We start from the raw sequence: 25101 nt of genomic DNA on the forward strand, positions 1-25101 counted from the left end.
TTGGTAACAGACAATGTATTTTTAAGATTCATATTCATACGACTTAATGTTGTCTGGAGAACATACAAAAAAGAGAAGTGGATAGATACGCTTTCGAGATTCTAAATATGTATATCATACACAACATACATATACTGCTTCCTGTGATATCTTTCTAGATGAGTATGTAGGAGAGTCTACTATAATATTAGTATCGGTTGTGAGTGAAATCGATCTTAGCATTCCAGTGGTTGATAACAAGCAATTATGGAAGTATGTAGAATCATTGGGCGGACGGATCTGAAGATGAATCTCTTAGCTTCTTACCAGCTTTCACATTTATAGTGTTACTCACTTCATATAAGAGATCAAGGCCATCTCAATAGAGTCGGGTCTTTTGAAATCCTATTATAGATTTCCATGTATATGGGTAAATTCGAAGATACATGTTTAAGATAAAGAAGTATATATTTCAATAAATATTAAGAGGAGATATATAAATCAAACCAGATAATGCCCATCTACCCACCATTCCATCCGCCAAACCCATCCCTAGACTCCAAGATTTCCATATAATTAACCCCCTGTCTTCAAAGCCCACACATAAATTACACCAAACAAAGAACTCGTCTTATCGCCAGCTCGAGTTGAACTCGTGGCGTCTCTACGCTAGATTCTTGTCTCCTGGCTCTCCAAGCTATAAATCCATCTGGTCGTACTAATATCGCACCTTGAGGTGATATACCCGTTGTGGTTTCGAATATGTTGGTTTCTGTGATGAGATCGCCGTTTGGTCCTGTACTATATGCGAGTATGTCGATAGCTAGAGTTTCCGATATTGAGTTTGTAGCTTCGATCCACGGTTCTCCTTTTGCTCCAGTCACTAAGATGAGTTTTTTCCCGCATAGATCAAGAGTCGAGATGCGTTTTCCTTCATGCATGGCCCATAGATGTGGAAGTCTACTACCAGGTCTACCATCGATTAAGAAGAATAAACTAGCTAATTTCCACGGTTTCCATGTCAGACCACCGAGAGGAGATGTATTCTCTGCGCATATTGCGTCACTAGCATAAATATATCCGTGTCCGGAGATTAACCCCATCCTCCTATAAAATCCCACTATAACAGCAGGATCCCAGAGGTTTAGTGAGATCATTCCCCGTTTATCGCTACCACTTGCTGATACCTCTGCTGCTGTTTTGCCGACGGGTTGGCGTTCTGCATTGTATGTCTCTAACAATCTCTTGTTTGCTTGTTTTTGAAGTACCAGTGCGAGTTTCCAAGCAAGGTTGTGAGCGTCTGTAATACCAGAGTTTGCACCCTGGCCTCCCCATGGAGGCATCTGATGTGCAGCATCACCAGCGAGAAAGATACGTCCATGCTGTAGTTGATCTGCTACTCGTACAGAGGGTTCCCAAGGCAGGATGCTTTTGACGTCTATTTCAAGATCGGGTATTCCTATTGCAATGCGCAATAACTCTATGCATCTCTCGGGAGTGAATTCTGAAGCTTGCTTGCCTTTGGAGGGATCATAAGCGAGGTGGAACACCCAACGGTCGTCATTATTGATGGATGTAAATGCTCCAAAGATCTCTGGACGTTCGATCACACAGATGGAAAATTCTCGTTTGTGTACCAGAGATTTGAGATCGGCGTGGAATAGTATGTTGAGTAAATATCCCATCGTACCTTGTCCAGATGTTGGGACATTGAGTCGATTTCGGATAGGACTTCCTGCTCCATCGGCGGCGATAAGGTACTCTGCATGAACTGAGGAGATAGCGCCAGTTTCTCGGTCTTTGAGCGTGGCCGTAACACTATCACTGTCTTGGTGAATACCAACACATTCCGTATAGAATCTCAAATCACCCCCTCGTTCCCTTGCCACGTCCACCAAAACTGGTTCAAGCATATCCTGCGTCACAAACGTTCCCTTCACCGGACTAATTGGATCCATCAAACCAGCCAAAGGAAACTTTCTCGGGCCATCGGTTGGTTTCTTAGCTTCTATCACTTCCTTGAGCGATTTTCCTTTGTGAATACCCATAGTCGCTTTCATCGAGGCACCTGCTTCTCGAACAAGATCGTCAATCCCGAGACCGTGGAATAGTTCCATGGTTCGAGCATTGACGGATCGAGCTCGTGGATGGATGGATGTTCCCGAGTGACGCTCAATGAGGAGAGATTGTATTCCATGTTGGGAGAGAAAGAGAGAAGCTGATAGACCTACAATGCCACCGCCTATGATCAGGATGGGGATTTGGTGCTCGGAGACCATGGTAACGAGTGGTACAATAATGTCAAAGACGAGAAGTATATCGAGAAAGAAAGAGAGGGAGAGATGGTAACACGGAGTTACTTTTGTTTCTTTATACTTATGATTGTACGTATAGATACCTATACTGAAGTTGAACTGTTTTGGTATAGATCGAATTATATGACGTACGTTGAATGGCATTGATTGGCCAAACCACTAGGTTTGTTGAGGCCTTCGACCTACAATGGCATTTTGAAACCCGATATCCGATTCCCCTATTGTTCAAACCAGGCATGCGTGTAGGAAATTGAGGATATAATATGGTTCACCATAGCATTTGAACGGAAACTTAGTCTGACGAATCAAACGATGGATACCTCCAAGATTCGAGGACCCGACGGACGATTGCTTGGCTCACAATTGTTGGCTATACCTTGAGATGTATGGACATTTCGTGACTGCTGCATTGCAGGCCATTCCTTTCGCCATATGTGCCGTATTTCTCAAGGGATATTAAAATGGCTGTCTGACCTTGTAAGAAGAAATCTTGACCTACTTGTCGCAGGATTCGGAAGAAACTGGACTCCGTACGAGATGGGACGAGATGTCAATCAGTCGGTTAATACCGGGCGCCGAGTCCGCTCCCATCATCCGCTAATACAAAATAGGGCAAGCGCATCGCCGTAGCTGCCTTGCCTTGCCTTGCCTTGCCTTCCGTTGCCTATTGATTAGATAACAGCCAACACCTGAACTTCAAGAGTCAAGAGTCAAGATCCAAGATCCATCCACCATTTCAAGAGACAGTGACAGTGGCAGTACGCGCAGTACTTGTAACATGGATTTATAACACTTAGTCAGACAAATAATAAAGCAGAGCCACTACGACCCTGATTCAAACTGATTACACACTATTGTATTGGTTTGTTCCCGATCCTCCAAGGTTTCTTAAGTCTAAAAGTTTATTGCAACCTACACTTTTAAACACTTTCTGGCCAACCTCATTCTTCTCACTTGTTCACGCCATCTCTCCTTTGATTTACAACACCTATTCCTTCTTTCACCAAACAACGTGAGAAAGTCTCAGCGAATCCCTCAACATTTCTTACTTTGATCATCAGGTCACATACACTAACAACCACACGCCACTCCTGACTCGTTGCTTGCTTTTGAGGGTCATCCACACCGAGATCACTTTTCTTCGGTAGCCTTGTGTGCCTAGGACCTCGTCGGCTTTGACGAGCCAAGGACCCATTCACAGTCACCATTTCTTCCCAATCTAAAAAGAGAAAGGCGGCTGAGGCGATATCATACGACGACAAGGACGAGACTCGAACCAACAAACGGATCGCCTCAGCAGCAGCAACTTTAGAATCTTCTGCGAAACCTGTAACACTCCCCTCGCCACAAACCAACAGCAACAGTGTCGGTATGGATTCCGAGGACGATTTCATGTCTGGAGCATCAAGTGAAGATGACGTTCTTATGGATGAGAGTGAGAATGAGGATGAGTCTGAAGATGGTAATGGTATATTTTCTTAAACCCCTCACAATCACTTCTCCCACTTTGATACAATTGCTGATACTTTTAATGCTATCTAGAGTTCGGTTTCGAAGAGTCAGCACCAGACATCAGCTTCAAAGATGATAATTCGCAGAAGAAGAAGGCGACGTTCGACATTAACTACAAGGTTCATCATCCCGAGGATGTCCAAGGTCAGCAGGACGAACTTATTAACGAAGTCAACATGATACTCGACATTCGAAAGGAAGACGCAGCTATTCTCTTGAGGCATTTCAGATGGAACAAGGAACGTTTGATTGAAGATTACATGGATCGCCCGAAAAAAGTTCTTGATGATGCTGGCTTGGCGTCGAGTAAATCTGGGCCACCCAAACTTGAGGTTATACCGGATTTTGTGTGCGATATCTGCTGTGAGGACGAACCCGGCTTACAATCATTTGCCATGAAATGTGGGCACAGATACTGCGTCAACTGCTACAATCAATACTTGATTCAAAAGATCAAGGAGGAGGGAGAGGCAGCTCGTATTCAGTGTCCACATGATGGATGCCGAAGAATTATGGATAGCCACTCTCTGGATCTCCTTGTCGCTGCAGATTTGAAATCACGATATCACGAACTCCTTACTAGAACATACGTTGAGGATAAAGAATTCTTGAAATGGTGTCCCGCTCCAGATTGTCAAAATGCTATCGAATGTGGCATCAAGAAGAAGGATCTCGATAAGGTTGTCCCAACAGTCGTATGTGATTGCAAGCATCGTTTCTGTTTTGGTTGCATCTTAGCAGACCATCAGCCTGCACCTTGTACACTGGTCAAGAAATGGTTGAAGAAGTGTGCGGATGATTCAGAAACTGCCAACTGGATTTCTGCCAACACAAAAGAATGTCCAGAATGTAATTCTACTATCGAGAAAAACGGAGGTTGCAATCATATGACATGTCGGAAGTGCAAACACGAGTTTTGTTGGATGTGCATGGGACTATGGTCGGAGCATGGTACAAGCTGGTACAATTGCAATAGATTCGAAGAGAAGAGTGGCTCCGAAGCTAGAGATGCTCAGGCCAACTCTCGAAAGTCCTTAGAACGTTATTTGCATTACTACAATCGATATGCAAATCATGAACAGTCGGCAAAGTTGGACAAGGATATTTACCATAAGACAGAGAAGAAGATGATCCAGCTTCAATCTGCCTCGGGATTATCTTGGATCGAAGTTCAATACCTCAACTCGGCTAGTCAAGCTTTACAAACTTGCCGTCAAACTCTTAAATGGACCTACGCATTTGCCTTCTATCTTCAGCGCAATAATCTTACCGAGCTATTCGAAAATAACCAAAGAGATCTCGAGATGGCTGTCGAAAATTTGTCAGAAATGTTTGAGAAACCTGTTCAGGAACTTGCAGTTCAAAAGTTGAAGGTTGAAATCATGGACAAGACATCCTATTGCAACAAACGTCGGGTCATTCTGCTTGCAGATACGGCCGAGAACCTTGCCAATGGCTCATGGTCTTGGAGCACAAACTTCTAGATCGCACATTGTTTAGTCTTTAGTAGCTTCTTCGCTAACCATGACTTGGTCTTGGTAGATGGCAAAGAATTTTTAAAGACCAAGGAGTGAGAGCAACAACCATTTTCAAGTATGCCAGAAGATTATGTTATACCGACCATCTTCGATGGTCTTCAAGGTTCCCTTCTACTAGTCCCTAGACCTTAAATGTCTTTTGTACAGTGATCAAAGTTTCTCTCTGCATCATTGGGCGTTTGTGCTGGCTTATCTTAGTCCTCTTGACACTGGATGTTTTCTTTATTTTCTTAGCATCTTTTGCGATTTCCTCGGCCCGAACACCTTTTTACGACATGGGAGGAATAGGTACAAGAACGCGGTGATTAATTTTTCTTCCACTTTAGCTATCTGTCTTCGTCCATTTTATCGATCATGGCGTGATGGGGTTATCATATTTGTTTTTTGCTCCTCTTGCTTGCCTTGTCTTTCTGCAAGCCGGTGGGGCAATCTATCTATGTTTTGGTGGGTATCGAATGGAACAGGATTGGTTTGCACTGGTAGGAATTTGGTTTGGTTGGTTGCTGGTCGCTTACTTGCTTGCAATGGATTTGGGGAGTACATAGGGGTGGGTGGTGTATGATCGGATAGGTAGGGTTTAGGTGATTGAGCTAGGTTACTACTAGGCAGATAAAAACAAGAACCACAAGATTGAGATTGAGAATAAGACCAGGAATAAAGTCTGATATCGGGGACAGGATCAAATGAGATATAGCGAATCAACGAATTGAGAATTAGCGATGTTACTTTGTATTTCGAAATAAAAAGCGTAAAAAATTGTGTCTTTCTACTGCTTCGCATAGTCTATGACGTCTGTGCCTGATACTTGCTGATACTTGCTGATACTGATGCTTGTCATACTACTTGTATGCTTCACTCATTTGAAGCTTGAGAAAGTTTCCTAGCTTAAAACAGCACTTGGGATAAAGCATAGTGAGTCTGTGAGAAGCACACCACTGGTGCCTCTAACGAAGCAATGAAACTCAAATAGCACAATCACATTTCACCAAACGAGCGAAAAAAGTCATAATCATCAAGCATCTCTCTTGAGATTCATTACATAGCATTCGTATCTATCATATCGTACGTAGTGTAGACAGTCTTGCTATCTGATAATATACAGGTGTACCTAGCTTGTAGGTAAGATGGTGCCAGCAGAGTGGAAAGGGTATGAAAACAACATTGAAGGGAAACGAGGGAAATTCAAAATAGAAACGCTTTTTTCGTACGGAGGGGAATAGGAATAATTAAAGATCGGGGACTCTAAGCGTCAATGAATGACACTTAAGCCTCAACAAATCCCTTAACATTCTTCAACCATCTCAAGTACTCCTTCTGTTCTTTCATATCAATATAATCGGGCACGAAGATCGCCAATGCCTGGTTGATTCCCCGCTCATCCAAATATCTCTCCATCAACACCTGTAAATCCTCATCCAAGTTTCCGTAGGGAGGTCCGACATACATGTCTTGACGTTGGTGGACGGCCTCGGTAGTCTTCGCATAGGCGTGTGCGGCATCAGCATAGTAGTATACGTTATCGATGACGATCATGCCATCTTCGGCGACGGTTTCAATGGCGAGCGCACCTTTGCCTTTCTTCTCAACAATGATGTTTACGCGGGCGGGGAAGCCTTGGGATTCGCCCTCGGCGTCGGAGGGGTTTTCAGGGTCGAGCTCTGAGGGGTCGGCGGGGTCGATGTTGGGGTCTTCGTCCGACATGGCGCGGTCTTGGAATTCGTCCGCATCGGGGTCGTAGGCGTTGAGGTCGGCGATGGAGAAGGAGACGCGGATTCTGTGGGTGGGATGGAGGTTAGTTTTTGGATTTCTTCATTTTTTGAAGGTTGTGAAGAAGGGAAGAAGGTTTAAAGAAAACCGGGTAGATAGAAGAGAGTAGCCAGAAAGAAAAAGCATAGAAAAACGTACTTCTCATCACCAAAGCTTCTAGTCAAAACAACTTCTTCCTGGCCAGGGGTATCAAGGATCTCAAAAGGGCCATTCTCCATATAATCCTTCACACTTGTAGGGAGTTCCTCATGCTCTTTCATCTCCTCCTCCATTTGGATCTCACTAGCGAGCTTCTCGACCAACTCGGCATCGCTTTCTGGAGCAGCGGACTTGGCTCTGATGCTCGAAGTGGAAAATGCAGATGCGCATTGGAGTCTTGAGGCGGGGAAAGCAGCTTTGAGGAGGGAAGGTCGGGTTGCGGTTTTGATGGCGGTGTTGGTGAGACCGCGGGCAACTCGTGGTGCTGAGCGGGTGAGAGTACGGAGGGAAAGCATGATGAATATGTTTATGCTTTGGATTCGAATTGATTTTTTGGGTTGATGTGATATAAACTTTGGGGTTTGGAAGATTTTACACTTGAGCTCGCCTCTGAGGGAACTTTTTTTGAGCGTGGAAAAAAAGGTGGATCTTGTAAATTTGAGAAGATTTTATAGGCTGCTTTTACAAAGGTATTTTCAGACTGAGAATTGATTTGATTGGGGTTTTAGGTATTAGTTACTGCTCCATATGTGCTCGAAATGTATTTTATTATTTTAAATTCGTTATTTGTAGATTTGTTGAATGTCTCAACTCTATTCAAAGTTTCAAGCATGCAAACCCCATAGCTCAAATAACAACAATATCGTCCGAACCATATCATCCGCAATTTGCTCCCGCAATGTTGGGTATTGATATAAACTCCACTAACGCCGCCAGTTCTACTTAACTCAATCATGAAGATCCTTTAGGTGGGAATTTAGTCTCTTGAATATGACCACTGCTCGACAAGCGCACCCATTTCAAGGTGTTGAGATATGACCAGGTGGATTTTTCCCACAGCGCAAAAGCCATTACATTGTCCGAATCAGTGAGGTCTGGTAGATCTGTATCTTGTTAGTTGTTAACTTAAAAGTCTCCCGGGTAGAGTATTGACGAACAGAATCCATTCTCGTATTCTTTCTCGTCCGCTGCGATTTTGATTTTGAGGAGGTCCTCTCTTGTGCTCGCAGGTCGTCCAGGACGACGCTCTTTCTTTATAGCATTAAGCTCTTCATCGTTTTGGTGTACAAAGCTGAATACATTATGGTTAGATGGAAAGCGTTGAAGGTGTGGTTGTTTGGGGGACCGCATTACGTTTTTATGAGACTATGGATCGCATCGAGTTCGAGTGGCTGCACTCCGTTTTCCTTTATGGCATTTTGGAAATAAAGAGCTCGCTCCACTATGATATTGTGTTAATTGGATTGAAGCTTGCACACATCGGGTGAGGTACATACATATGGGACGATTGTGTCTCTTTCTCTCGGCAGCCATTCGCTCTAACTTATCATCTCTTCCTCCTGCTCTTCTTAAACTCAAAGAATCCCGAGACCCTTCGTGTAAAGCTGTAACTTCTCCTCCTCTCTTCTTCGAGATATGCTTCGCTGTTTTCTTGAGACTTTTCGGCATTGTGAAGGTTGGAATTGATTGATCGAAGTGTATTAAAATTGATATTTTCGACGGTATGCAGGTATAGTTGTAGATGCTCAGTTCTTGAACTTTTTTTCCGTATCGGAATCTTTATCGCAAAAATTCCCCGCTTGATGATTTCTACGCTAGCAGGGATATGAGGTCACAGACTTGACTGCAAAAAAGGGTGCGCCGCCAATCAATTTCATGGTTGCCGTAGTGAAGCCAAAGGAAGTTCCTTGATGTTCGACGCGCCTTCCACACGCGTTCTTTCTATCATGCAGATTTAAGTGGAGGGACATTTGAGACTTCGAACTTTGATATCAACATCTTATCGACGTCTTCGCAACAACCTACGACAGCTTCAACGACCATTGAACACTCACAAGCAATAGTGTCCTCTTCCCCTTATTCATGTCTTGACTTATACATTCGTTTCATTCTTTGCTCGCCACCCTACGACATCTAATTCATGGTTAATGGTCTAATGATTCCTCGAATCTCCCTCTATTGATCTGTTTGTTTTGTGTTACTAGCATTATTGTCAATATGGGGATCAGTGGTATGTACATAATTCATTGATAAACTCTACCAGTTTTCTCATGTTAACCACTTATAGGTCTTCTCCCTTTGCTCAAATCCATACAAAAGCCATGTAATTTGAAGAAGTTCGAGGGCAAAACCCTTGGGGTCGACGCTTATGGCTGGCTACATCGTGGAACTGTATCATGTGCTATGGATCTTGCCATGGGAAAGCCAACAAGAAAGTATGGAGACCGAGACAAACCTGGGAAGAGATAGCTAACCCAAAAAGTAGATATGTTGAGTATTGTATGCACCGGGTACGAATGCTGCTGCATTTTGGCGTCACTCCCTACTTGATATTCGATGGGGATTACTTGCCAAGTAAAGCTGCGACAGAAAAGGACAGAGAAAAGCGTCGGAAAGATAGTAAACGACTTGGACAAGAGTTATTGAATGCCGGAAAGACTTCCCAAGCGTACCTGGAATTCCAAAAGGCAGTCGACGTGACTCCTGAGATGGCCCGCCATGTTATCGATGAGTTGAAAGAGATGGGTGTACAATATGTTGTAGCTCCATATGAAGCCGATGCCCAAATGGTCTACCTGGAGCGAAAAGGTGTGATTGATGGAATATTATCCGAGGACTCTGATCTTCTAGTATTCGGTGCTAAATGTCTTCTTACCAAGTTGGATCAGTATGGAAATTGTATTGAGGTCAACAAGGCCGATTTCTGCGCTTGCAAAGATGTTAACTTGACAGGCTGGTCTGATGCCGAGTTTCGAAGAATGGCAATTTTAAGTGGCTGCGATTATTTGCCTAGTATGAGCAATATGGGGCTAAAGACAGCGTATCGGTTGATTCGGAAGCATAAGACAATTGAAAAAGTCCTGCGTATGATTCAATTCGACGGAAAATTTCACGTGCCGAAAAATTACCTGGAATCTTTTTACCAAGCCGAATTCACCTTTTTACATCAAAGAGTTTTCTGTCCCCAATCTCTCACCTTAGTGCTTCATACCCAACCCGATCTTCCACTTACGGAAGATCAAACCCAATTCATTGGGCACGACGTTTTACCAGAAATTGCCCAAGGAGTTGCGAAAGGCGATTTGAACCCCATCACCAAGCAACCTATTATCACTGGGCGTAGAAGCAAGATGGCAAATCCTTTCATGGCTTCAAAGAGATCTGTCTCCACAAGTGATCTCAAGAAGGGGGTTTCAATCGATACATATTTCAAAGCCAAGCGGACTCCTCTTGCGGAACTGGATATCAATTGCTTCACACATTCTCGTAGCCAACAGGAGGTTCTTTCTCGCAACCCTGAGACATGGGTTGCTGAACCAGTCCGCCCTCATTTGCAACGAGCTACCACCAATCTTGAGCCTCAATTACCTCCCCACCCCACTCCACAAAGATCTGTTTCGACTGGAAGAAGAGTGGCTTCGCCCACAGAGTCTCGCCCACAAAAGCGTGCTCGTCTATGTGAAGACGATTCCTTTCTCCAAACACCAGGAGCTGGCCAAAATGTGGAACTTGGTCGAAGTCGTTTCTTTGCAGATGGATTCGAGGATGATAGTCCAAGTGTTACCAAGGTCTCCAAGAAGAAGAATAAGCAGAAGGAAGATATTACCATCTTCTCGGATGATTCCATTGAGGAAGCGATGATGAGCATTCCAGATGTCGACAATTACTTGACAAATAAGCAGCCGAAAATCAATATTTTCAGAGATGCTTCAGTCAAATCTACTCAGGGCTCACAGCAAAGCACAAGTCCGTTAACCGAGCATAACCAGGCTGAAGACTCCCAGGAGACGGTCCCGAGCCTCGAATCTTCGGCCTTCAGTAGGAATTCATCTGAGCAACCACCATCTCCGATCCCCGAATCATCCACCCCATTTTCAAGCCTGAAAAGCAAGTATTCCTTTGATGCTTCGACTCTGAGAACGCCGAAGGCTATTTTCAACCAAGGTCTTTCAACTACACCATCCTCCTCGGCTCAGTTCCAATCAAAGATTCCTGTTTCAACAAAGTTACCTACTGTAGCTGCCAAAAAACCCCTTGCCACTTCTACTAGATCTGTTCTCACGCCTCTCCAGCGATTAAGTGCTGCCGCCAACAATCGCTTCAGCCTACCACCAACACCACCAATGACTCCTTTGCTCGCTGCTGGTCCTATCGCATTTCTTCGTGGGACATCCGGCCTCTCTTCCCCCGAAAACAACAAAAATAGCAAATCAAAATTGGCAGCTGTTGAACCGGCATCCATCCCATTGCCCCCAGTCGATTTGATTGAAGAGGCTGCCTTGAATCAAAAGGGTAGTGAGGATATGATTATACCAGACAGCGAGGGAGAGGATGAGCCATTGTCGCCTATCGAAGAGGGGCAAAGTAAGAGTTTCGGCCACCATTTGGGACGATTTGTATATGCTGGCTAAGGATACCGAGGACACCTACCCGGATATGATGAATAATACCACGACCCTGCAACACTACGAAAAGATACGAACACATCGACAATGCTACGAGTGAAGGCGCCGAAAACTTGATTGACACGCACACTATCAGCAGCAGAAGAGCATATGTTATTGGATTAATTGTCACTGTTAGATTTACTACATTATGGAGTTTGGAGCGAAGGATTAATTCAGGGATTTTGACATGGGAGGGATTACAAAAGAGTGTTTGGTGTCGGGAGTAATAGAAAGATCCATTGTGTGTTTCTCACTACAAGTGAGAAGAGAGAAATGGGAAAATAGATGAAGGCAAAAACGATATCCTGTTGCTCTTGTTTTTGAGCCTCAAATAAGGCTATTAGTTATGGTTAGGATTACTACTTACTAGGATGGAATGAGAAACGATAATGCAAAATGATACATTTATAGTTGATTTAGACATGCAATTAAAAACTTACTGTGAAGTCATGATGAATGAATGTGAGGAGTGTATTGTACCGTCAACGTTTTTTCTTCTATTTGCTCAATCCCCAGTTGACTCTAAGAATATCTAGCGATTGAAAATCTGAAAAAGGCAAATCTCGGGCGAGGTGAGCCTTGTAAATATTTTATTTGTGGTTCTCGGTGAGAATTCTGAGATGGTTGGTTGGTTGTCTACCGGGTTGTCTAGTGTGAGTGAGAAGTCAGATAGCTATCACTTGTTGAAAGGTGAAAGTTGAGATATGTTAGTCTAGACAGACAGACAGATAGATAGATAGATAGATAGACTCTTGAGGGGATTGGAATATGGATTTGAAATTGGAATTCTCAAGTTTCAAGTTTCAAGTTTTATTAATGTATATGCATACATACATACATAATAAAATTAATATATAACTATACTCTAATCACAATATGAAAATATAACATTTTGAGAATTTGAAAAAATTGAAAATTCGACTCGATGAGCCTGAACTCTGGCTCGAATCTTGATCTTATTAATGTGAATCTTGATGTGGATGTGGGTGTGGATGTGAATCTGATAATATCAAACTATAATTATATGTGTAATTATACTCGAGCAATTGTAAGTGTGTAAAAATCCCATATATTCATTATATATCTCAACTTGATACATCATCTACTCAGTCTTCACACTCCTTACTTAGCTAGCCGACACTAATGTATCGATATAAGCAGTAGCAAAAAAAAACCCCCCCCATACCAGAATACAAGAAGGAAAAAGGGAGAATGAGATTATCTAACGCCCGCTTGTCCAACCAGATGATATTTAAAAAGTTTTTAAAAAAAAAGTTATAGCAACCCTATCAGGAATTCTTGTTTAAAGTAATCCCTTCCCTATCTCCCATCCATAATCTCTTGAATCCATCCTAGCCTAGCCTGTCCATGTAAACTCCGGGTAAGCTTCTATGCTTTACTTTACGTGTGAAGAATATCTTCCCTATCATTCCAGTTGTCCATATCCCCACCCAACCATATCCATTTATCCGTCCCTAAACAATAGTTTCACTCTCCTCTCCAGTCGCAATAATAGGAACTGGTAATCCACGATCTGGGCTTTGTAACACCAATTGTTCATGTCTCCTCGCTCTAATGAAATCGCTAAACGCTCTAATCAAGATGAACCATCCAACAATCATCAATGCGTACGCAAACCATTCACTACTAGCGATATCACCGATCCCTCCACTTCCCGAATCCATTCCTGCAGTAGCAGCGGCGTTAACCTTGTCGGGGTCGAAATCATGAGAATTTGGATCGGGCGGTTGAGCATATGATGCATCACTTGCCCCTGAAGGTGGCGTAACGACATTATTCGTGCCTTTCATGTAGAAACCGTATTGGATAAGCGTAATTCCGAGACCGGCACGAGATCCATTTTTGGCGGCGTGAGTGGTGTGTAATAGATATGTGAGGAGGAAACCAACGAGTTGAAAAGACATGGATATCATAGCGTTCCAGATGAAAGAGAATAAGGAGCCAACTGGAAGGCCTTCGACATATACTTCATCTAGTCCGCCAAGCCCGGGAGCGAGAATGGTGGTTTCCCAGTATGGTGGTGCGGCATCTGCGGCGGCTTGTTCGTATGTCTATATTTCATTAGTACGGGTTCACAACACAATGATATGTACACATACAGGGGGATGTTCTTCTTGTTTCTCGCCTCTCTCAGGCTTAGCACTCAGATTCGCAAAAACACCATCCGATCCCGAACCGCCGCCATAAACCCTTCCACCCGTTGGCGGTACAAATGTCGGCACGGCCGTTACTGTTCTCTGAGCAGTTGGTCGATCATCGCTCGTCGCTTCATGCAATCTCTCCGTTGACGAAGAAGGATTTCCACGCATTAATCGTTGTCTATCATCTCCATCGTTATCCTCATCGTCAGATCCGTCGTCACCAAAAGTATCCGCTAGATTCTGGTCGACAGGCGCTACGTGATGTCGTGAAGGAGAGGAACCTCGCGATCGGAAGGACGGCGGAGGGGATGTAGGTGTCGGAGGGGTATCTTCATCGTTCGCAGACACCTATATTGAGATGTGTTAGTATTTATTCTCTTTTTGAATCGCAACCATTGCATGCACTACTGAAATCGTGGCGCGGAATAGGTGGGGATTACGCACCCTCTCATATCGTTGCGAACTCATCTTAAAATTGATTTGGGGATTCGAATAAGACAGAAAAGGAAAATGGCCCAGGAACCAAACTCGAGTTGTGGGCGAATGAATGTAAAGGGTGAAGTAGGGGAAAGGAAGAAAAGAAAAAAGGTGATTGTGTGAAGAGTCAGGAGGTTTATTATTAAAGGAAGAAGTAGAAGGTCGTGGAGAAGGATGGTCCTCTCGGCTTTGTTTGAGATATGAGATGGGTTACAAGATTGTTAGGTGGTACTCTGATTTTATGAGGGTGCTCGTAATAACCATAATAAATCTGTAGCGCCACATTCATTCGCTAGAAATCGGTGGTGTATTTTGGAGGGAAAAGGCGCAGCAGCAACCGTGATTAGTAATAATAAGAGATATATTTCGTATATGGTATATTTCGTAGAATTGCTCCCTAAATACGCGTATATCGGTGTTTAAAGTTCCTCCATCATAATTCCCAATACCTGTATAATCTCTTACCAATCATGCCCCCCAAATCACCTGCCCACTGCTCCTATGTCAGCTGCGAACTCACTACACCCACGCCATCGCTTTTCCCTCAATCGACTATCCCCACACCCAGCCATCCACCCACCCAATCTCTAACATCACATCACATCACATCCAAATATAGCAGCGCCGCACCGCACCGCACCGCACTCACCATGCGTCCCGGACCTGCTCACGCTGCTGTAGCCAAAATCTCGCGCATACAGTAATAGACAAATAACATGGACCTGCCCACTAATAACTTATTAAACGAACTAAAAACTTGCATTCCTCTCTAGGCTCACGCGCAGGCTCAGCCTCTAGCTCACCCTATCATTCCTTTCACCACCCCCTCCGCAAAAAAGTAATGACCGCATCCTGTACCTACCTACCTACCTACCCACAATCTGCATTGAAAATCCATTTTACTTCTCCCCCTCCAATTCCACGACACGCGAAAGATTCTCCAGAGCATTTCATTTATTTCACACATCATGTCGCAATCGGTAAGTTTTGGGTTTTGCTTTCCCCTTTGTGTTTGTGTTTTATTCGATTTGATTTGATTTGATTTTATCGTATTGGTCTTTGATGGTGATGGTGGTTGGTGGTGGTGTTTGGAAACTCAAATCCCTGAACTTTGTTTCGGGGGCGAGCTACTGTACTATGAGATGGGATGAGATGAGATGTGCTCGCTTGGGCTAGAAGTCTAGATCTTCATGGCAGGGGATGCATCGGATGGGATGGGGCGAAAGAGAATAGTGATGCGACGAGGACTCGTTGAACTTTTTACTCTGCATAAGCTATATTCGCATTATCCTCCACGCCTCCCTGTCCTGTTGCCCTCCTCTTGCCTCTTACCCCCCTCCCCTCCCTAAACCACCCAACAACTAACACTCCCTCTCCCCCAGCCCGCCTACCGCCACACCCTCCGCGCTCTCTCCCGCTGGCCCAAAGACGCACTCCGTCCCGAAGCCCAATTCCAAGACGCCATCCGTCGACGTCTCGAACGCGTATCTGCCGCCGGAACCTTCAGTGAAAAGAAAGAGCTGGGCCAGGTAAACGCACTGTATAGTTTACTCGAGAATCGCTATTCGGGAAAGGTGCGTTTGATTTATTCTATCCTATTCTATCCTATTCGATTCGATTCTTATTTTTAGGAGATGAGAGATGGGATCTGGGAAAGAGACATTTTGGGGGAGGCGAGAAGAAAAGAGAGGGAGATGGAGAGTTTTTTTTTTTTTTTTTTTGGAAGGGAAATGCGGGAGGATATTTCTTTATATTTATTTTCATTCCCCCCCCCCTTCCCAAAACCCAACTAACACCCCCCACCCCCAATCTAGTACCCCCTCACAAGCAAAACCCTCCAACCCGCCAGCAACCCAACATACTACGACGATCTAGTGAAGGAGCTCGAGGAGGCTCCCAATCGGAGCTGGTTCCAACAGCAGCTGAACAGGTGGAAGGGCGCTTTGCGATTTCAATGAGATGAATTGGTTTGTGCTTGCCAATATACAAGTGTGACGATGGATGATGAAAAGGACATGGGAAAATATATATGTATGGGGGAAAATTAGGATGGATGTATATATAAATAGGGAATGGAATGGAATGAACGGAATTTTGTAAATACAATACTAGGCGTTTAGTAAGATTGATTGATTGATTGATTGATTGACTGACTGATTGATTAATCAACGGGTTCGATAAATAAAAAGATATCTGGGAATGAAAAAACGAAGAGATGATTGTACAAGTGCAAATGTACTTGTATCACCATATCACTCGGGAAACAAACGGGTACACCATTGGGGAATCATGATCCAATTATCGAAGCATATTTACTCGAGTCGTGAAACTCTGAATCTCTAGCTAGATGCCAAGCTCATTTTTGCTTTCTTTCCCTTTTCATTCTTCCCTTCTACTTTCTATGAGCCCGAGAGGAAAGTAAAGGAAGTGCAATAGCAACTCTTGCTCTGCACAGTACGTGTATACGAAAGCACACAGCTCATCACTCCATTCCTCCTACCGAGATTACAACCCCAGATATCCAAACTTGCAAGCTGTGATTCCACTGCCAAGCTGGTATCCTCGAGGTAGATGACGGAATTCTACGAGGTCTGTCGATTCTTTACTGTTTGCCCCAAGATGCATATTCCCTTCCCCTCCCCTCCCCTCCCCTCCCCTCCCCTCCCCATTGCCACCCCCCTAGATAAATCTACCATTCGGATCCACTCTGCCCATCAACTCAATACTCTGTTCATACATCGTAAACACAATCCCGCCACTCAAGATCAATCTCCCCAATCTCGGCAAGGCCCCACTCCAAAATGTAAACAACCCCTCATTCTTCGCAATCAAACTCGCGCAGTGGAAACTATTCTTATACAGCGTTCTCGCCTCGATACTCTGCATGCGCGTCTTGACCGTATCGAGCGGTTGCGTCACGTAAACCGTGATGATACCTGCCAACCCCCCGATTCCAAAGGTAGACAAAACGCCCAGTTTTTCCCCGGGCGCGGTATAAGATTGCGCGAGCTGACGCAGCGAAGTGTAGGAACCGAAACGGACAGCCGAATTGGCAGATTGACGGGCGGTGGTGGGGACGAAACCTTGGAAGAATCCGCGCAGGCCTCTCTCGCGGGCGATTATGGGAACGGCGTGGAGAAAGCCTCGAAGACGAGGTTTGGCGGATTTGCGGTCGTCGATTCTGGGAGAGGGTTAGATTTTCATTTGGAGAGGATAGAGAACTGGTGAGGAGGGAATTACAAAGTGGTTTTGATACTCTCGAAAGGCGTCACTGCAAGTAAACTCTCCGTAACACCAGCTCCAAATCCAGCAATTACAGTTCTGGGTCCGGAAATCTTTCCATCGGCGTCTTGGAGTAGTGCTTTATATTGATCGAATGCGACGAATCCTATTTGCAATTGAAATTAGCATTCATTCACATCCACACCTCTCCCACAAGATCAACTCCCCTCCCCCTCACATCCCCTTCCACCCAAAGCAAATCCCCATTCCAACCCCCAAAACCCCAAGCGAAAAAGAAAAAAAAAACACATACTAATCCCCGCCTTCAACGAATTCCCAATAATCAGCGTCGTGCACCCGGCATACCAGGCGCTCCCAAACTTCGGCCACGGCAGCTTCCCGCTCTCGGGCAATCTCCTATTCAGCTGCGTCCGCGTCTTTGCAAATTCAAACGGATACGTGATTGCGATTTCGACGGCGCCCGCCGTGCTGCCGGCGATGATGCTGCGCAGCGCCGAGGGTCTTTGTTTGGGGGGCTCTGAAGTGCTGGCTGTGGTGGTGGCCATGGTGGGTGGTGTGAGAATGACAATAGCAATAACGAATACAAGAAACGAACTCAAAAGTTATGCTCTATCCAAGGAGAGCAAAAAGAGCTATCTATCTACCAACAGGGATTCACGCGGGCGGGAAACACTTTTTTCTTTTTGGTACCCTGCGTTTATTTATTTTATTCCTTGGGTTGGGGTTTGTGATGCAATCGACTCGTTGAAACCGATGCTCGGTGCTGGCCGCTTTTAGGGAGGGGTACTTCGGGTTATCGATTGATAGATCTTTGCTGAAAATGGGATCTGCTTAGTTCACTTGTTAGGTATTACTACCTGGGTAGCAATAGTGTTATGGATACCGAGTGACAGTTGGCGAATGTATAAATAAATTCAATGCAGAGGACAATCCCTATCTTCATAAGTATAGTCGTCTTCGTGTATCCCATATGCATGATGTTGACTTGTATCTCTGGCTCACATTTTCCGCGTGAGTGTTACCTACTTGCCGCTTTAATTTACCCGCCTAAACTCTCCAGGTCACCAAAATGAAATCAACATCCCGTCAGATCTCAAGTGCACAGCAAAATGAATATTATAACATCTCGAATTTTGATTCTGCAATATACTCGTACAGTCAAAAAAATATAGAACTGTTCAGTCATGCAAAGATAGGCAGTCTAATGTACAACCAGTATTGTATGCGCATGGATTGAAATCCCAACCAACCCAATACTCCATATGCATTTCGATCCGCCCTTCCCAACGCCTTGGTAAGTTAACCATTTCCGCCCATACAAGGAAGTGATGTTTTCAAGAACAAAAAACTCTACAAAAAAATATGCCCGTCCATTGACCCCAGCCAGATGCCATCCATCCCATTATTTGACCTTACTGATTAAAAACCATGGGTGTTCCTCCCAAACTCGGTGCGAGTTGTATGGTGTTATATCCTCCCGGCATACCAGCCATGGAACCCATCTGCTCTCGTTCAATTTTCTCTTGCTCCATGCGTGCACGATCAGCTTTCGTGATACGAGCTTTACGTGCTGCTGTGTTCCCACCACGAGAACCCGCTCCGCTTGATGTAGCAGCAGCTTTACCACCCGTACTGACACGACTTGTGGTGGTTTTCTCGCCAGTGGCAGCTTTTGGCTTTCGAACTCGAGGTTTCTTTGCTGGACCCTCACCCCTGTGTAATGAATTAGTTCTGCATCGGGTTTCATCAATGGTTTGTGGTACATACCTCTCGAGTGTTGGTTTCTCACCCTCTCGAACGAGAGGACCAGAATATACGAAGAAGCCATCATTTACAGCGGCAGCTTGTTCCTCCCAAATCATCTCCGAATCGTCAACAAAGCCGTCGTCTTTGTCGTACTCATCCTCCTTGGTCTTTCTCTTGGGAGCAGCCTTAGCTTTCCTTGTACCACTATCAGTACCCACTCGCCCATCACTCATTCCACCCATCTCAACATTACTACCCTCTCCTTCAGAATCTAGTGACATTTCATCACCACTCTCCTTGTTGGAGCCATTTCTCTCCAAGGCTGCACCTGCTGCTGCAACCCTTGCGAGCCGATCACGTTGAGCTGCCAATCGGGGGTGTAAAGCATCCCAGCCATATTTCTCCTCGGCCGTACGAGCGAAATTGACATAAATATTTACATCGCCATTCAAGGGGATATCCAGAACAATCGTGGGGGCACGCGTCTCCGTACCATCATTGCCTCCCAATCCCATCAGGCCTGAACCAGGAAGTGGCGGCGGGGTAAGAAGAATATCTTTTTCTTTCTCTTTCTCTTTGCCCTTCGTCGGTGGCTTTGGCGTTGATGTTCCAGATACTCCGTTGGTTACGGCTTTCTTATTGGAATTACCGTTTGAAACTTGAGGTTCCTTTTGCACCAAAACAATTGGTGCAGTAGGTGGTGTTGGAGCAGGCATTGGTTGTGAGGTTAATGTTGGGGTAGGTGCAAAGGGCCGCGGACTATTTGTCTCAGACATTGCTGATAAGCCTAACCTGTTAACAATTGGGGAGGCAGGTAAGGAAGTATGTCCGTCTTGTTGACGTTGTTGATGCATTAAAAACGAGTGAGCCGACGGCGAGGTCAATGGCTGATTAGGAGGGTCGACAAGACTGGCGATGGAAGGCGATGCACTTGCGCGATTGGGGACTTGGGGTGGAATGGGAGAACCTTGAGAATTATTGTACGAGTGGTGACTGACGAGGGTTTCTCGAACAGGATCATAATTAGATCTAATCGGATCATAATTTTGACCACTCGTACGGACAGCACTCTGTGGTTGTGGCTGTTGTATTGCCACCTGTGACTGGGGTTGACTGATTTGTTGCTGTGCTTGTTGCTGTACTTGTTGCTGTACTTGTTGCTGTACCTGTTGTGGCGGAGGAACTTGAGGATTTGGTTGAGGTGGGGCGGAATTAAAGAAAGATTTGGGAATAGCCTCACTTTGACCCGAAGCGGTAATCATAGCGTTCTGTACTGGTGGGGTTGCAGGGGCGCTGAAACTAACATCACTCAAATGCATTCCCGGAGCCTCAGTAATCTTTGTTTGTCGTGATGATTCCCCGCCATTGGCATTTTCGGAAGGTGTCGCCTTTGGCTTTCGTGATCGTGCAGAAGGAGGAGCATTAGGGTCTCTTGGTTTGCGTACTCTTTTAGGTTTTGGAGCGTCGGTATTGGTGGCCGAACTAGCATCACCGGCCTTTAGTCTAGGTTTCCTCACGGCCTTCTTCCGGGTTGGCTTTTCTGACGTTGAACCGACGCCATTAGATTGGTTGACGGTGATGCTATTTGAATCATTACGAAGTTGTATGTCATCTATCTCGGGACTGGATCTTGGTGGGGATGATAAATCGGAATTGCTGTTGTTGGAACCCATCTGTGGCGAAACCCCGCGAACGTGATGAGAATTTGACATTTTTGACAAATAAACGCCAATTATTGGATTTGGGGATTTAAATGCGTGATTGCACCATCTATTGACCTCGGACGAAGTGTACGTGTTTCAACGATGAAGTTTTGCTTTTTGGGCGTGACGTGGAGGTACCCCGTGATTGTTGTTGGCGGTGACGTTCGTAGCACGAAAGCGTTGCGGAACTTCTGAATAGCTTCAATTTTGACACGAGGACGAGAAAAAGTGAAAAATGGGTGTTGTTGGCAGCAAGCGAGTTGAGGTTAACGTGATTGAGGGAGGAACAAATAGTCGAGACGCATCGGTATCTATTGGGAATGTTTTGAGACGGCGATCGATAGAAAGTCAAAAATGATTGATGAAAAGGATGGAATGACGGATTGAACTGGTACCAATTGTTGGGTGTAATTGAGAAGAAGGGTTTGGGTTGAAGAAGAGTGTGGAAAAGGTGTTTAGATATGGGAGATTGAAGAGAGGGGGATTTTCGACTTCTTGTACTTTGATCATTGCTACGTTTTGGATTTAATTCAACACAAGCGACATTTCCCATTATTCACAGACGCCATTTCAGAAGAAACTCTTATTTATTTTTTGGTTGGTCTCGTACGGTACGGGTGGGAGAGGCAAGGCAAGGCAAGGCAAGGTGGAGGTGGAGGGCAAAGGCAGAGAGAGGCAGAGAGAGGCAGAGAGAGGGAAGGGGAAGGAGAAGGGGAAGGGGAATGAATGGGATTGGGAAAGAACGGTTGCCGGAACATGGGACTGGTGGACTGGTGAACTGACTGAGTAGCTGACTGACTGACTGACTGACTGACTGACCGACCGACGATTTTAGATGACAGAGCGAGAGAGAGCGAGAGAGAGCGCGCGAGAGAGGCAGCACGACTGTCCACGCTCGTTGGTCAAGAATGCCGTAGCACTAGTCAGAAGTAATCAGCCTTTCTGTTTCGATTTCTTTGCTTTTTGCTACCCACCTTCGCGTTCATCCATTGGTACGGCCGGGTCTTGGTCTGGGCATATGGACATGGGGGTATGTGTTCGGAGTTTAAGAGCGGTGGTGGGTGCTGGGTGCTGGGTGGTGTGTGGTGTGTGGTGTGTGTTCCATTGCGGATCATCGAAGCAATTAAGATAGTCCGTCCTGTGCGCGGGAGGACAAGGAAGATAGAAGGGCAGAAGAAGACAATCTCCATCTCCATCTCCATCTCCACGCTGCGAGCGACGATGCATGGTCCGATGAGAATAGACGATACACTTGTTCAGGGCCCAAGGGGGAAAAGGGCAAATAAAGATGCTTACCTAAGGTGCAATAACACAATGACCTAAAATAAGGATGAGGGTGGACGAGGGAGAGAGGGAGAGAGGGAGAGAGGGAAAGAAAGAAATCACTAATAAATCACTAAATACTAAAATGCCAAATAACTAAATAACTAAATAACTAAATAACTAAATAACTAAATAACTAAATAACTAATAAATACCCAACTACCCAAATAACTAAATCTCACATACCAAATACCCATATAAATAACCACATAAATAATCATTCGATAAATCACTTCTCCCTTATTGTTAGCTTGAAGAATACTAATAACAGTAATTATCCGTTTTTCCAACAATAGGACTGACGGACGGACTGGCTGACTGACTGACTGACTGACGGACTGACTCTCGCCACCCCCGTCTCTCTATCTCTACACAGTACGATAAACTGACCAGGGGGGGGGGGGGGGGGGGTTCACTTAATGCATGTGATTTTATACCCAGTTATATCCAACGGAAACATCAGATAGCATCTCCGTGTGTGCAGCCGCATGTACAGTTCCGCATCTAAGAGAAATCTCTCCATCTTCGGCAAATGCAGGACCAGTACCTCGTCCAACCTCCATCTTCCCCTTTAAATCTTCGTACCATGATTGATCATGGTGTGGATTCGTCTGAAAATACATGTGTACACGACCCCTACCTCCCCATCTCCCTTGTATTGGCACTGATGTCGGGATGTTATTCGCATGCATAACCCGCGAGCCCAAAATGCAACGATAGAGTTGGCAGTGTTTCCCGTCGACATGTTGTCACTCGTTGCTCGACGTCTGATGGCTTCCCGAAATAAATGTTGTGAAATGCAGCTAGTCAAATGTGAGTTAGCGCATAACCTTATTTTTTTCTTAGAGGTTCACCTTTTTGATATCCTAGCAGCCTTGCATACGGATCTTAATTTCCCCACAACCGAAACAAAAAGACTACAAAAACAACGGCGCCGTGCAAGAATATACTTAAACATGGAGTTTCGTGGCGAGAGATTCACGGTGAATCTTTCCGATGATGAGGATGAAATCGAATCAACTTCCACGATTCCATCGAACAATGCCCCTTCATTTACTTCGCCCTTCGTCGCAGATATTAAAGAACGCTCTACAAAACCGCCAACAGCTCCTCAGTTAAAAACTTCAACAACCGGTTTTCCCGAACATAAAAAAAGAGTACGAGTGTCCGCATTCAAAAAACAGAGGGCGGGCAATGCAAACGATTCGGCGGCAGACAATCCAAATGCAGCGGTAGCAGATTCTCCCAATGCTTTCGGAGTTCCACCTTCTCAGGGACGTCCAACAGGCGCAGAGAAGGCAGCTACGCAGGAGGACGATTTTAGTATCGAAAAAGAGAGGAAGAGAATAGACGAGGAGAATAAAATGAGAATAGCCTCTATGTCAAAGGAAGAGATTGAGCAGGAACAAGAAGACTTACTCGCTACTTTAGATCCTTCTTTGATCCAACGACTTTTGAAGCGAGCCAATTTTGATGACGGACGTGGAGATACCGGAATCGATCCTCCATCTCTGACCCAATCTCTAAATAACGGTGAGAACAAAACTATACCCCCGGAAGATAAAGAGCAAGCCACCCCCGCACCCAAACCAGAAGGAAAGCCGGTTGCGCCTCAAAAGTCTGTGAGGTTTGAAGAAGATGAAGAGCCGACAAAACCCATTGATTTAAAACCAGCATCAGAGCCTGCTTCGAGCGTCCCTGAAATTCCTCAACCATCTATACATTTCCCTACTGCTTCCGCTGTTCCCGACTTAGACCCGAACGACCCTTCGTTTCTCGAAAATCTACACCAGAAGTATTATCCATCACTTCCCGCGGATCCTTCAAAGCTTGCTTGGATGGCACCAATACCCACACATGGTTCGGTAGCGGACCAAGAATCTCCTTATTATCCAGCAGCGGACGCTTTGGCAGCTTCAGCTCTTCGATTTGATTTTAGAGGAGGCTTGTTGCCACCCAGAATTGCAAGGGCCATGCCAATTACAAAAGGTTTACATCATCATGGTGAGGCTCCTGAAGCTGCTGGGTATACAATTCCGGAATTGGCAAGATTGGCTCGCTCTGCATTTCCAGCTCAAAGGTGTATTGCATTCCAGACCCTGGGGAGGTTTCTATACAGGCTAGGCAGAGGTGAATGGGGAGACCCGGGTACTGAGATGCCGAAGGGTCTATGGAGAATCGTGGAAGAGGGTAAAGTTGTTCAGACTCTTGAGGAGGCTGCTAATACCGAGGGGGGGCACCAAGGCAGCAAAGCCTACGCGATAGAAGCTTTATGGCTTTGGCAGAAAGGTGGTGGACACATTTGGAAAGCTGATTGATGAGTTATGAGAAATGATTTTTGGCCTAATGTTTATGATGTGTGCAAAAGATCCTTGGAAATCAGCATGAGTTTTTATATCATAATATGATGACGATTCGCAATCAAGGTGGTTGTGTTATACCTATCTGCCTATTATTTGCAAAACATCCTTTCGATGTCCAAACGCCCACAAATATGGATACCCATTCTATCAAATCAGCAAAAATCCTATAGTACGATAGTCCAGTCTATGTAGAACATTTGTTGCATAGTCAAATTCCGGGAGAACAAATAGAAGGAATAGGAAGCCCAAATCCCATGGGTTTGAAAATCCACAAGTACCTAGGTAGGTGAAAGCGAATTGGTACTAATATAAGCTTCTGCATCCCAA

At 45.0% G+C, this 25101-nt stretch overlaps 10 protein-coding genes across 11 annotated transcripts; 4 read left to right on the forward strand and 6 right to left on the reverse strand.

The window, feature by feature from the left end:
• Positions 1–377: 377 nt before the first annotated feature.
• BCIN_02g08390 (hypothetical protein) lies at positions 378–2784 on the reverse strand. Its single transcript, XM_001547556.2, has one exon. The coding sequence runs from the start codon at positions 2256–2258 to the stop codon at positions 588–590; it is 1671 nt and encodes a 556-aa protein (XP_001547606.2). The 5' UTR covers positions 2259–2784; the 3' UTR covers positions 378–587.
• A 191-nt stretch (positions 2785–2975) lies between these two features.
• BCIN_02g08400 (hypothetical protein) lies at positions 2976–6123 on the forward strand. Of its 2 annotated transcripts, none has more exons than XM_024691578.1 (2): positions 2976–3762; positions 3837–6123. In XM_024691578.1, the coding sequence occupies exons 1-2, from the start codon at positions 3666–3668 to the stop codon at positions 5288–5290; spliced, it is 1551 nt and encodes a 516-aa protein (XP_024547349.1). In that variant the 5' UTR covers positions 2976–3665; the 3' UTR covers positions 5291–6123. The 2 variants fall into 2 exon arrangements, with proteins under 2 accessions (XP_024547349.1, XP_024547348.1); XM_024691577.1 differs by having other exon boundaries at positions 2976–3756.
• A 227-nt stretch (positions 6124–6350) lies between these two features.
• On the reverse strand, positions 6351–7720 carry Bcmam33. Its single transcript, XM_001547554.2, has 2 exons — positions 7250–7720; positions 6351–7118 (listed from the first exon to the last, which is right to left on the reverse strand). Exons 1-2 carry the CDS (start codon positions 7603–7605, stop codon positions 6608–6610), a joined length of 867 nt encoding a protein of 288 aa, XP_001547604.2. The 5' UTR covers positions 7606–7720; the 3' UTR covers positions 6351–6607.
• Positions 7721–7807: 87 nt separating this feature from the next.
• Positions 7808–8848, reverse strand: Bctma16. Its single transcript, XM_001547553.2, has 4 exons — positions 8587–8848; positions 8444–8531; positions 8248–8381; positions 7808–8193 (listed from the first exon to the last, which is right to left on the reverse strand). The coding sequence occupies exons 1-4, from the start codon at positions 8756–8758 to the stop codon at positions 8042–8044; spliced, it is 546 nt and encodes a 181-aa protein (XP_001547603.1). The 5' UTR covers positions 8759–8848; the 3' UTR covers positions 7808–8041.
• A 140-nt stretch (positions 8849–8988) lies between these two features.
• On the forward strand, positions 8989–12180 carry BCIN_02g08430 (hypothetical protein). The gene is made up of 3 exons (XM_001547552.2): positions 8989–9320; positions 9378–9525; positions 9576–12180. Exons 1-3 carry the CDS (start codon positions 9308–9310, stop codon positions 11719–11721), a joined length of 2307 nt encoding a protein of 768 aa, XP_001547602.1. The 5' UTR covers positions 8989–9307; the 3' UTR covers positions 11722–12180.
• A 528-nt stretch (positions 12181–12708) lies between these two features.
• Positions 12709–14764, reverse strand: Bcbsd2. Its single transcript, XM_001547551.2, has 3 exons — positions 14364–14764; positions 13878–14267; positions 12709–13829 (listed from the first exon to the last, which is right to left on the reverse strand). Exons 1-3 carry the CDS (start codon positions 14385–14387, stop codon positions 13233–13235), a joined length of 1011 nt encoding a protein of 336 aa, XP_001547601.1. The 5' UTR covers positions 14388–14764; the 3' UTR covers positions 12709–13232.
• Positions 14765–14780: 16 nt separating this feature from the next.
• Positions 14781–16646, forward strand: BCIN_02g08450 (hypothetical protein). Its single transcript, XM_024691579.1, has 3 exons — positions 14781–15376; positions 15779–15970; positions 16211–16646. Exons 1-3 carry the CDS (start codon positions 15365–15367, stop codon positions 16352–16354), a joined length of 348 nt encoding a protein of 115 aa, XP_024547350.1. The 5' UTR covers positions 14781–15364; the 3' UTR covers positions 16355–16646.
• A 30-nt stretch (positions 16647–16676) lies between these two features.
• Positions 16677–18352, reverse strand: BCIN_02g08460 (hypothetical protein). The gene is made up of 3 exons (XM_024691580.1): positions 17932–18352; positions 17637–17784; positions 16677–17577 (listed from the first exon to the last, which is right to left on the reverse strand). The coding sequence occupies exons 1-3, from the start codon at positions 18182–18184 to the stop codon at positions 17076–17078; spliced, it is 903 nt and encodes a 300-aa protein (XP_024547351.1). The 5' UTR covers positions 18185–18352; the 3' UTR covers positions 16677–17075.
• A 397-nt stretch (positions 18353–18749) lies between these two features.
• Positions 18750–21731, reverse strand: Bchpc2. Its single transcript, XM_001547548.2, has 2 exons — positions 19407–21731; positions 18750–19352 (listed from the first exon to the last, which is right to left on the reverse strand). Exons 1-2 carry the CDS (start codon positions 21095–21097, stop codon positions 19052–19054), a joined length of 1992 nt encoding a protein of 663 aa, XP_001547598.2. The 5' UTR covers positions 21098–21731; the 3' UTR covers positions 18750–19051.
• Positions 21732–23284: 1553 nt separating this feature from the next.
• Bcrba50 lies at positions 23285–25022 on the forward strand. Its single transcript, XM_001547545.2, has one exon. The coding sequence runs from the start codon at positions 23368–23370 to the stop codon at positions 24727–24729; it is 1362 nt and encodes a 453-aa protein (XP_001547595.1). The 5' UTR covers positions 23285–23367; the 3' UTR covers positions 24730–25022.
• The last annotated feature ends 79 nt before the right edge of the window (positions 25023–25101 follow it).

Source organism: Botrytis cinerea, chromosome 2 (genome assembly GCF_000143535.2).
Source record: "Botrytis cinerea B05.10 chromosome 2, complete sequence".
NCBI classification, from domain to species: domain Eukaryota; kingdom Fungi; phylum Ascomycota; class Leotiomycetes; order Helotiales; family Sclerotiniaceae; genus Botrytis; species Botrytis cinerea.